The following is a 12,573-nucleotide window of genomic DNA, read 5'->3' as shown; positions in this document are numbered from 1 at the left end:
CACTGTTTTGATTACTGTAGTTTTGTAATAAGTTTTGACATCAGGAATTTTGTGTCTTCCAATTTTTTTGTTATTTTTAAGATTGTTTTGGCTATTCAGTGTCCTTGGAGATTCTATATGATTTTTAGGATGGGTTTTTCTATTTCTGCTAACAGTGCAGATTTAGATAGGGATTGCATTGAATTTGTAGATCACTTTGGATACTATTGTTATCTTGACTCTTTAAGTCTTATGATCCAAGAACATGGGATGTCTTTCCATTTATTTATGTCTTTATTTCTTTCAGCAGTTTTTTTGCATTCCTAAGAATCTCATTATTTTTGATGCAGTTGTTCCCTTGACTTTAAGAGTTATATATAAACATACATACATAAATATGTTGCAAATATATTTTTCTTGATCATTTTTCTTTTGAATATACTAGTAGTGGGTTTTTTTTTTTTCGCTTTGCAAAAGTTTATGTAGGAATACTTATGAATCTTTTATTTTATCATACCTGGAATTTTAGTTATGTTTTAAAAATCTTTCCCTTCACTCAAGTTAGAAAGAAATTCACTCATGTTTTCTTCTACTACTTGTATTGTTTCATTTAAAAGATTTAGGTCTCTAGTCCATTTGGATTTATTTATTTATGTGAATGAGATATGGATCCAGTTTTGTCACTTTCCAAATAATCCGGTTGTCCCCAAGTCTTTTATTGATAAAAGTCGATCTTTTCCCCAGTGACTTGAGATGTGACCCCTTTGTTTTATTGAATTTTCATAGGTACTTGGGTCTGTTTCCTAAGTGTTTTTATTTGTTCCCCCTGGTCTTTGTGTTTATTTTTAAAATATTCATAATTAAGACAAAAAAGTTTAGCATTGCATGTTAGGGATAATTATTTTGAGTAGACGGTGTCTGTTATGCTTCTGATATGAAATGCATAATTTTTTCCCTCTAATTTGAAGGATATGTTATTTTTACAAATGGAACTTGTTCATTCCATCTTCTGCTTAATGTTTGCTCTTGAATTGGTAGGTGGGACTTCTTTGTAATTTTGTATGAAAGGAGGGCACATGGCATAATTGGTTATTTGAAGTTGCAAGTTTTTCTAGAAGTCATTCAGCCTTACCTGAGAGCCATATCTGATTCTTTATCCTTTTTATTCTTTTCTGCTTTTTCATTTTTTACTTTGAAAAGATGGGTTAAAAATATTATGTGTTTGTTTTTGTTTTATCCTAATTATAGTAGATAAATAAACCTTGAATGTTTCAAAACTATGACATTGATAATACAAAACTGTTTTATGTGAACATCTGGTAGCCTCTGCAGTAATGACTTGTGTGTCTTTAAAAAATTAACTGGGTGTGGGGTGGAGTTAGGGGGCTACAGGACTCATTTATGTTACTTGTTCAACCAGGTTACTAATATGCTTACTTACAGTGCATTAATATTAGGTAAGAATATTTTGTCAACAATATAGTGGGTGTTTACTTTTTTTAGAAGTTAACTGACATTATTAATATTCTTATAGCAGAAATAAGAAGGATAAAAAGAGAGAAAAAGAAAGGGACCACATCAGTGAAAGGAGAGAGAGAGAACGTTCAACCTCTACGAGAAAAAGTTCTAATGACAGAGATGGGAAGGAAAAGGTGGAGAAGAACAATACTTCACTTAAAGTAAGCAAGTCGTTCAGTGTTTAAGGTTTGAATAATTAATATTTGAGACTGTTTTTTATTGCATAGAGGTAGTATTATGCTACCAGTGTCTTGTATGTTTTTGGTACTAAATATTTGTTAAGTTGGTAGTTTTTTTAACCTAACTTTTGAAGATAAGAACTAATTAGTATAATGTTTACTAGTGTAAACAATTGCATTCCTTCTTTTAGAGAATCACAGAAAGGCATACAATAAAAATTTTAACTGTGTACAGGAATATTTCTACTTGTTGCCATTTTCCTCACTGTATTTGTTTTAGCAAATTTGACAAGTGATATTATCATTGGTTTTATAATATATATCAAAGTTAGGTTTGTTGAATTAGAATAAGTAATGGAAAACCAATTTCCCCCAAGTAAGGTGTTTTTTTGTTTTGTTTTTTAAATAAATATTTTAAGTACTTGTGAATTAGGTTAATTCTCTTATTATACTGCAGAGTATATTTGTGTTTGGAAATCAGTTATTATGAGTTCTGGAGCTTTTATCTGACAGGTTTGTTTCTTCCCATATTGGTAGAGGTTTATCATCATTGTCAGTAACATTGATATCATCTCCTGAGCACTTAATACATTCCAGGCACTGTTCCACATGTTCTCATTTAATTCTCGGTTGAGGGCTGAATTTGGACTGCTCTTGAACAGTCTTTGGTAGAAGGAATAGTGACTTCCTTTTCTGCATTCCTCTGTTTTTGCTTCTTTAGTATCCAAATTACAAATCTATCCTGGCATCGATGGAAACTATTTTACTTTCAGCAGATCTGTTCTACCTTTTCAAGTCAGTCAGCAACGTTTGTTGAATTCTTCCCTAGAATTTCTATTTACCTATTTTATTCTAACTTAACCTCCATGGATTGTCCCATCTTTTATTAGACGTGCAAAGAACATATTGATGCATGTTTGCATGTACTCTTTATATGAAAAGGTAATGGGAGAAAATACCCAATGTGACTAATTCACAAAAGATAAAGTTACATATTTTAGCCAGAACTAGATGTAATAGCAGGCAACTCTTGAGAAAAATATTAAACGTATACCTAAATATTCATTGTAGGAGAAGGAGCACAATAAAGAACCAGATTTAGGTGTGGGCAAAGAAGTAGATGACAAGAATGCGCCAAGGACTGAGGAAAACAAAGTACAGCAAAATGGGAACTGTCAACCCAATGAAGAAAACCTCTCTACCAAAACAGAAGCAGTATAGGACCGACAAATGCATCTCTAAACACGCGCTGGAATAGAATCCAAAGCTTTTAATTCTCTCAACAAGATGTTGAACAGTGAAGAAATCCAGTAGAGCATAAAGATATGAGCTAACAGCTTTTCTAGTTGTTAGGTGACTCTGTGGCCATCTTGTTACTGAGTAAGAAAATGAAGCATGGACATCATGAAAATAACAGGTGTTACCCAAAATCCTCATATTCTAAAATCTGTGCATTTCCATGGTGGCTGACACACTTGTCATGTGGTTTGTTAGTGTTTGCCAAGAACCATTACAAAGAAATGGGACATTCGAGATCTAAATTTGTACTATCCATAAAGACTGGAGATAAGCATTGGAGGCTCTTTTAAAAAAGGCTAGTAACTGATTTTGTATTGTTTTACTTTTTTTTTTTAATTTCAGTATATAGAGATTGATGATGTGCTTGAAATCGGTGCAGATATATACACAGCCTTGTAAGTGCAGAATATGTAAGAAGTTTTAACATTTACTTCACAGGATTTACAGTGATTGTGTTAAATTCTCACTATTGTGTTTTCTTCTGCTCACTGTTTAGGACAGCAGTTTTTCTTTAAAATAGTTTCAGATTAAAGTTGCTTAAATAAGTGGATTAAAAACCAACTGACAATGCATGCTACTGTTCTCTTTCAAAAGGAAGAACAACTGTGTTGAATACTAATATATTAGTATTCAGTGTTTAGAATCATTGGGTCTCCCCACAAAGTAAGCATTTCTTTTTGAACTTTCTTGATATTTCCAAGCTTATTATGAACAGTATCGCAGTGTGTGTTGTCAGCTGTAGGTGGCAAAGGTGCCATTTATAAAAAGAAAACTGGGTTTTCAAAATGGGCTATGGGAGCACAAGCTGAAGCTTTAGTGCCTTCTACAGTGTGGTATACTGTTTTCTAGAATTTTGTATGTGCTAGTCATTCTCAATTCATACAGAATTTAGATGGATATTCCATTCCCTCCCATAGAGAAGTGTGACAGTGGTGTCAGAATAGGTGCTTACTTAGTTCACCTGATATGAGAGGGAAGTCTGTTTTCAAGAATGACTTTAGAGCTTAAAACAGCAATGCAGTTTTGGGACCATCAGTTTTATACTGTGATAATTGAAAATGAAGCAGCATGTTCTTATTTTACTTAAAGCAAAACGCTTTAGTTGTCTACATTGGATGGCCTTAATTATTACCTCTCAATCATCTTCTCATAAATGATGTGCAGAAATTGTACGTAAAGGAGAATATATGAGGTTATTTGTCTTACGTGTAAGGATATGTTTACTTGAGCTTAAAATATAGGTCATCCGACATTGTTAGGCACACTTTTTGCAGAAAGTATACAAATAGTAAAATGACAACATAGCTAATATTTCCCCCCAAACTACAGCTCATAGTTTCAGAACTCTTTTCATTGTTATATTTCTAAAAGTTATACCTTTTAATTAGCATGTTGTTTAAAAAGATCAAGTATAATTATTTTACTGCAGTCTAATACAATCAAATTACTCAGTTGCCTTACCTCACGGGAAGAGTTACTTACAGATTTAAAAAGCTGAGTAGCACATCAGCTACTTGGTTTCAACTTGAGTTTTCTTTTAATGTTAATACTGTTGAAATTTAAGTATTTGGTGGCGAATGGAAAGAACTGCCCTTATTGCAAGTAATGAAGCCTGATTTGATTATGAAGCTGCTTAATTATTCTTCATGTGTTCAGAATTACTGTGTGGTTTTTTTTTTTTTTCCTCTTTTCACTGTGTACATTAAAATTTTTGAAAATGCTTTACTATGTAAAGTATAGATGGTCATTTTAATCATTCAACCACATACGGTTGGCTGGTAAACAGCTTATTTTGATATAAGAATGCTTAGATGCATATGGAAAGATTGTGAAGGAGTGTGTGTCTTGCATCAACGCTTCTTATTTATGATATGTAAGTAGAATAGAGCAAATGTTTGAATCTTTGTTATTTTTAGTACCATTTCTCTAATAAAGCTAAGTATTTTAGAGGAAAGTATTTGTTTATGCATTTCAAAACAGCATCTTAGGTTTATCCTGTTCTTGTTTTAGTTGGCATAGAAATTGTTTTGATGTGGAGAGTGCATGTTTGTGTGGTGTCTATAAAGCAATCACTTAAAGTTTGAGAGTTTTCTTGTACTCTGGACTCTATTAAATGTTTTTTATGTTGGTAATTAACATACTTAATTTGGTTCCTGCTGGCATTTATTTTTCTTGCTGATGATGTTTATTCAGCTTTAAAATAACCATACTAATCTTGGAAGACACTGATTTGTAAAAATTGGGCATGAATAGGAATACAAGAAGTCCAGAGAAAGTGAAATCATTTTCTTAAACAGGCTTATGGAAGCAAAGCTTTCTAGGGTCTAGAGGTACTGGAGGGAGGGAGTGAGTGTGTGAGAGTGTGTGTGTGTGTGTGTGTGTGTGAGAGAGAGAGAGAGAGACAGAGATTTTCTCTTTATTCACTTATAAGAGCTGATATGTTTTCATTTACTTTTTTCTTTTAAGGTTTTTTTTTTTTTTTCTTTAAAACTGTCTTTTTCATCCCAGGTAGATGTTGTCAGGAAAACTTGAGGTAAGGCCAAGAAGACAGCCATTTTACACTTGATACCTTCTGTAAATTACCTTTTCATTTTGATTATATAGTGAATACATTCTGTTCCTTAAATTGTAGTTGCTATTCATCGTTCTAGACAAATTCTGTTGGTCCTCTTGTTCTTCCTTTTCAGCAGTGTACACTTAACTGATAATAAAAGATGGTCCTACATTAGCTAGCCAGTTTCATGTGAGGAAACAAGTATAAACCCTTAACTTCTGCAGCTGTCTCATTATTTTCCATTGACTCTAATTAACTTACAGTTATGAACACACTAGTCAACTTGTGATTTTCTGTTTAGAATCTTTTTTTCCAAGGGGTTCAGTATATGCTGTGTTGATATTCAGAAGTATCAGAGACATGCCTCAATTTGACATGCCTCAATTGAAAGTAAAAACTGACATCTACAATCAATTTTTGTTTTCTTTTTGGTCAAGAAAATAATTTTTTTTGTGGTATTAGCCATCTTCAGGACCCTCATTCATTTCTATATATAGGTTGCTATCTTTAAAACTTAAAAAAAAGAAAAAACCTTGAGCTAAATCTGATCTCAACTGAAGATGTTATTCAAATTTCAGGATTATAATATATAGTAATAGGCTTTTAAAAGTTTAAATATCTATTTGGAATAGTATGATTTGATTCAAATTTTTCTTTAGTAGTTGAATTAGCAGTTAAATTCTTTTTGAGGGATGTGTTGAGTAACATTTCAATGAGACATTTCTTATATTTTCATTGAAATGCAGTATCTGGTTTTAACTGGGTGAGTTATGAAGTAGAGCTGTTTCCACAAAGTAGGTATGTTCCTTATGTGTTTTGAAGATTTTTTTAAAAAAAATTTCACTACCTATATACTTAGATTTTCTCATGTTTATTTACTAATGTAATAGTCATTTAAAATTAAATTGTTTATTTTCAAATTTCAGAAATTAGTGCTCTCAAAAGGGCTAAATGATATTTCTGGAAGCAGGAGTCGAGTATAAATGTAATAAAATCTTTTAAAATAAAATTCACTTCCCTACTTAATCTTGGGTTTATGGGTGAATTTGTTTTTCTTAAATATACTTTTATTGGTTATTCTGCCAAAGATTGGTACATTATTTTAAAAATAAAGGCTAAAGCTATTATTACTAGGTTGGATTTAGTAACTAATAACTAGATTTCTTTCTATTGCATTTTAATGTACTTTTATAGTTTCTAGCAATTAATTTATTGCAATTGTTAGCTTATATATGATAAATTTCTTAACATACTCTTCTTAAAAGCAGATATTTGGTCTGTCACCTGATTTTTAAATTTACATTGTATCTAGCTAACATTTTAATTGTGAGAATTGCCAATTTTTGTAAAACTTCACAAATTTTACCAGTAAGATGTATTTTCTAAGGATTGGAATACAATAATAGTTCCCTCCATTCTTGATTAACTTATTTGCTAAATAATTTCTTAACTATATATGTAAATTCAAATTCATGAAATTCGTGCTGAAAGAGAGCAGAAGAGATTGAGTTCTACCAGTTTAAGGTTATCGGTAGGCAAAAAAAAATGTTAGGAAACACTACAGAATTCTCAGATTTCCACAGAAGGTTACATTTGGGTGTACTGTGTAGTTGTATAGGTAGTTCAATTTGATAGTTAAATATTACTCTCCATCTTAATTAGGTTAATACAGTAGTGCTGTTCTTTACATAATGCTATGGGTTACCAAGGGAAAGACTTAAAATGTAAACGAAAACGTACTGCATAGGTGGTGTATATTTATGTGAGTAGGACTACTTCCAAATGGTATTAGTGAAGATTTATCAGATGCTGCTGCTATTGTGTTGCTATATTTTTAATAAAATGAAAATCTTAAAATCTTTACACTGTTGAGTAGTAATTTCACTGAATTGTAAGACATTTGTTTGCATATTTACAGGTTATTTTTATAACTGAAAGGTTTGCTAACAGCCTCTTCAGGGTTCAAAATTATGACCAAAATAGAGTTTTTTGATCATTGGGCATACTTCTTGTTGTGTGGCAATGACTTTAGTCAAAGCACTGCATCTCCAGCATTTTGTAGTGTTCCAGTAAGTGATAGCAAGCAGCTCTTTGAATCTCCATTTCTTTCCAGAATCAACTTCTTAGCACAGTATTTGCACAATGAAAATTGCCACTGCTTGTCTTTTAACAGCAAGTGGAATGCCTTCTCTCATTTATCAGAAGTATAACTCTCCATTTGGTGAGTGAGCTGTGTACTTGGGGTGGTCGTTTAAGTGAGACAGCCTATTAGAAGTGTCTCTTTAAAAAAAAAAAATTGGCTATCAGATATGTGAATTTAGAACCCTGTATGACCTGATGGTTTAGTTGGTCCAGAGATGGTGAAACTATACCCACTGATTTCTCTGTGTAGGTCCTTTGTTTTAGCTGCCTTCTGTGGTTAAACCATTAGCCATTTTGGTTTCCAGATGTGTTGAACTACGTGTGTGAGGATGGGTTGGGGGTGAGAGAGGAGAGATCCTTGCCAGTAGTGAGTTTGAACTCCAGGTGAGACCTCCACAGGACTTGCTAGAGGAATGCCAGATTGGAGTAGCAGCCACATTTGACAGTAGACTTCCAGACAATATGTCTCTTACGTTACATTATTTTTGTTATGCATGATTCCTAAATAGTAATTAAGGAGTATAATTAGAGTATGTTAGTTTTTATAATGATGATTTTCTTACCTGGGGAAAAATACCCTAAGATTCACTGAGAAGTCTAAAAAGTGTGCTACTCTATTTAATGTAGTAATGGCCACAGTATGATAATCAGAGGTGGTAAATGGAATCAGTTATACAGGCATGACCTCTAGTACAGTATTTCCTTCTACTGAGCTCCTGTCCTTCTGATTAGTGTAGCGCCTGGCACAAATAACTCATTGATTATTAGCTGTTATATACTCGATATCTTACTGGCACCATAAATTTATCCTGTTCCAAACAAAACATTCTATTTTCAATACCAGGTCTATGCCTCTGCTGTTGATTGCTTTTCTCCAGAACTGACATCTTTTCACTTATGCATTGCCACTGTTAATTTCTTTCTTGACCCCACCCTCAGTTCTATTTGCTGAGTCCTCCCAATCCTGCATTTCCTCTGCAATATTTTAAATGTGCTGTTGTATCAGTCATGATTCCTAGTTACACAAAACAGAATCCACTCTAGCAGAAAGGCAATTACGGTGTTAGAATTAAGTCCTGTCTCCTTTGAGCCTGTTTCTATAGCCTGTTAATTGGTTTTCAAACCTCAGGCCTTTTTCCAAATTCTTTTCAACATAACTTTGTTACTTGATTAAACTCCTTTAAAGTGGTCTGTAACTTTGGAGTATCTTTTTTTTTTTTTTTTTTTTTAATTTATTTATTTCGTTGTCCTGGGCCTTAGTTTTGACAGGCAGGGTCCTTGGTTGTGGTATGTGAACTTGTAGTTGTGACATGCATGTGGAATCTAGTTCCCTGACCAGGAATCGAACCTGGGCCCCCTGTATTGGAAGCATGGAGTCTTAACCACTGTGCCACTAGGGAGGTCCCTGGCAAGTTTTTCTGGTTTTAGTGTACAGGGCATGTTGGCCTGATAGAATGTGTTGCACATTGTTCCCTCATGAATTTTCTGAAGAAATTTGGTCATGTTCACTGTTTCTTCCATAAATATTAAGTAGAATTCCCCCAATAAAACCAACCTGAGCCTGAAATTTTCTTTTCATGTTACAAATTCAACATTAAAGATAGATTTAGGGCTATTCATGTTACTTATTCTTGAGTGGGGTTTGGTGTTGTGTGTCTTCTAAGGAATTTGTCCATTTTATCTAAGTTGTTGAATTTGTTGGCATAAAGTTGCTCATGACGTTTTCTTATTATCTCATTATATGTAAGATCTATAGTGATAGCCTCTCATTCCTAATATTGTTTTTTATTTTATTATTTTATACATATGAATGTATATATAGATCAATTCCAATCTCCCAATTCATCCCCCCCACCCTACTATTGTTAATTTATGTTTTCCTCTTTTTGTCCTAATGAGTTTGGCTAGAGATTTATCAATTTTATTTTCTCCAGTAATCAGATTTTGTTTTCATCAGATTTTCTCTTTTTTTCTGCTTTTTATTTTTATTTAGTTGATTTCTACTCATTATTTCTTTCTTCTGCTTATTTTGCACTTAGTTTGCTCTTTTCCCCCCTAGTTTATTCATTTTTTAAATATTTATTTATTTGGTTGCACTGGGTCTTAGTTGCGGCAGTTGGGCTCCTTAGTTGTGGCTCGCCAGCTCCTTAGTTGCAATACTCATGTAGTATCTAGTTTCCAGACCACGGATCCAACCCTGGCTCCCTGCATTGGGAGCGCAGAATCTTATCCACTGCGCCACCAGGGAAGTCCTTTTTACCTAGTTTAAAGTGTGAACTGGCATCACTGACTTGAGGCCTTTTTTTTTTTTAAACCATTTACAGTGTTGTGCTAGTTTCAGGTATACAGCAAAGTGATTAATTTTATATATATATATATAAACATATTCCTTTTTAAGCTTCTTTTCCATTATAGCATATTGTAAGATATTGAGACTCTCTTTCCTAATACAAGTATTTTAGTGCTATAAATTTCCCTCTAAGCATTGCTTTTGCTGCATTCCAGCAAACTGATATGTTGTGTCTTCATTAAGTTCAAGACACTTCATGATTTTCCATTGTCTTTGATCCATGGGTTATTTTAAATGTTTGTTACTTGGTGTCCAAATATTTGGGAATTTCCAGGATCTTTGTTAACTGATTTCTAACTTAATTCCATTGTGGTTAGAAAATAGTTCATATGATTTGATTCCTTTTAAATTGTGTAAGACTTGCTTTATGGCTCACAAATAATACAGCTTCATAAATGTTCCACATGCACGTGAAAAGAATGCATCTTCTGAGTGGTGAAAATCTGTAATGCTTATTAGGTCATGTTGGTTGATGGGGGTGTTCAAGTCTTCTATGTTCTTATGGATTTTCTGTCTGCCATTGCCTGTCATCACTCATTATCTGTCAGTTAATAAGTAAGAGACCTTGGAATCCCCAACTCGATTGTGCGTTTGTTTATTTCTCGTTTTAGTTCTGTCTGCCTCTTTATGTATTTTGAAGCTGTTATTAGGCTCGTAAATGAGGTTGTGTTCTCATATTGACCTTTTTACCATTACTAAATTACTCTTTTTATTCCTGGTAATATTCTTTGCTTTCAAATATTTTTTTCTTTTTTTTTTTTAAGAACTTTTATTGAGGTACAGTTAACAGACAATAAACAGCATATATTTAGAGTGTACAATATGGTATCCTAATCTCCCAGTTCATCCCCCCCCATCCCTCCCTTCTTTCCTCAGTTGGTGTCCATGTGTTTGTTCTCTACATCTGTGTCTCTATTTCTGCCTTGCATTTCCTCTTTCATATGTATTGAGGTGCTCCTATATTGGGTGCATATATATTTATAATTGTTACTCCTCTCCTTGGATTGATCCCTTGATCTTTATGTAATGTCCTTTCTTGTCTCTTGTAACATTTTTTATTTTAAAGTCTATTTTATCTGATATGAGTATCGCTACTCCAGCTTTCTTTTGATTTCCATTTGCATGGACTATCTTTTTCCATCCCCTCACTTTCAGTCTGTATGTGTCCCTAGGTCTGAAGTGGGTCTCTTGTAGACAGCATATATATGGGTCTTGTTTTTGTATCCATTCAGCCAGTCTGTGTCTTTTGGTTGGTGAATTTAGTCTATTTACATTCAAGGTAATTATTGATATGTATGTTCCTATTACCATTTTCTTAATTTTTTTTTTTTTTTTTTGTAGGTCCTTTTATTCTCTTAAGTTTCCTGCTTAGAGAAGTTCCTTTAGCATTTGTTGTAGGGCTGGTTTGGTGGTGCTGAATTCTCTTAGCTGTAGCTTATCTGAAAGCTTTTGATTTCTCCCTCGAATCTGAATGAGATCCTTGCTGGGTAGAGTGTTCTTGGTTGTAGGTTCTTCCCTTTCATCACTTGAAATATATCGTGCCACTCCCTTCTGGCTTGCAGAGTTTCTGCTGAGAAATCAGCTGCTAACCTTATGGGAGTCTCCTTGTATGTTATTTGTTGTTTTTCCCTTGTTGCTTTTAATAACTTTTCTCTGTCTTTAATTTGTGTCAGTTTGACTACTATATGTCTTGGCATGTTTCTCCTTGGGTTTATCCTGCCTGGGACTCTCTGCGCTTCCTGGACTTGGGTGGCTATTTCCTTTCCCATGTTAGGGAAGTTTTCAACTGTAATCTCTTCCAATATTTTCTCAGGTCCTTTCTCTCTCTCTTCTCCTTCTGGGACCCCTATAATGCAAATGTTGGTGTGTTTAACATTGTCCCAGAGGTCTCTTAGGCTGTCTTCAGTCCTTTTCATTCTTTTTTCTTTATTCTTTTCTGCATCAGTGATTTTCACCATTCTGTCTTCCAGGTCACTTGGTTGCCCTTCTGCCTCAGTTAATCTGCTATTGGTTCCTTCTAGTGTATTTTTCATTTCAGTTATTGTGTTGCATATCTCTGTTTGCTCTTTAATTCTTCTAGGTCTTTGGTGAACTTTTTGATCTTTGCATCCAGTCTTTTTTCAAAGTCCTGGATCATCTTCACCATCATTATTCTGAATTCTTTTTCTGGAAGGGTGCTTATCTCCTCTTCATTTAGTTGTTTTTCTGGGGTTTTATCTTGTCCCTTCCTCTGGTACAAAGTCTTTTGCCTTTTCATTTTCTCTTTCTGTGGCTGCGGTTTTCAGTTCCACAAGACGAAATATTGCTGATACTGCTTGATTCTGCTGTCTGCCCTCTTGTGGAGGAAGCTATCTAGGAGACTCGTGGGTGCTTCCTGATGGGAGGGACTGATGGTGGGCGGAGTTCAGTAAAACTTTAATCCAATTTGTTGGGTGGAGTTCAGTAAAACTTAAATCTGCTTGTCTGCCAAGTAAAGTAAAATGCATGACAAAAATAGTACAAACCTGAGTGTTGTGGAAATAATATTCATGGAAATGAATATTATTGCAAAA

General features: G+C 33.8%; 1 protein-coding gene across 4 annotated transcripts in view; it reads left to right on the top strand.

The window, feature by feature from the left end:
- Positions 1–7,364, top strand: part of SREK1 (splicing regulatory glutamic acid and lysine rich protein 1) — a 42,193-nt gene extending 34,829 nt beyond the window's left edge. For 2 of the 4 annotated variants that reach the window (XM_057742150.1, XM_057742159.1), the window contains 2 exons: positions 1,514–1,658; positions 2,748–7,362. In XM_057742150.1, the coding sequence (XP_057598133.1) occupies positions 1,514–1,658; positions 2,748–2,897 (295 nt within the window). In that variant the 3' untranslated portion in view covers positions 2,898–7,362. Of the gene's footprint in view, positions 1–1,513; positions 1,659–2,747 lie in introns of all 4 variants that reach the window. The other 2 variants (XM_057742141.1, XM_057742132.1) reach the window with 2 other exon arrangements.
- The last annotated feature ends 5,209 nt before the right edge of the window (positions 7,365–12,573 follow it).

Source organism: Hippopotamus amphibius, chromosome 1 (assembly GCF_030028045.1).
Source record: "Hippopotamus amphibius kiboko isolate mHipAmp2 chromosome 1, mHipAmp2.hap2, whole genome shotgun sequence".
NCBI lineage: Eukaryota > Metazoa > Chordata > Mammalia > Artiodactyla > Hippopotamidae > Hippopotamus > Hippopotamus amphibius.
The sequence above is the reverse complement of the archived record's forward strand: the minus strand, read 5'-3'. Positions and strand labels throughout refer to the sequence as shown.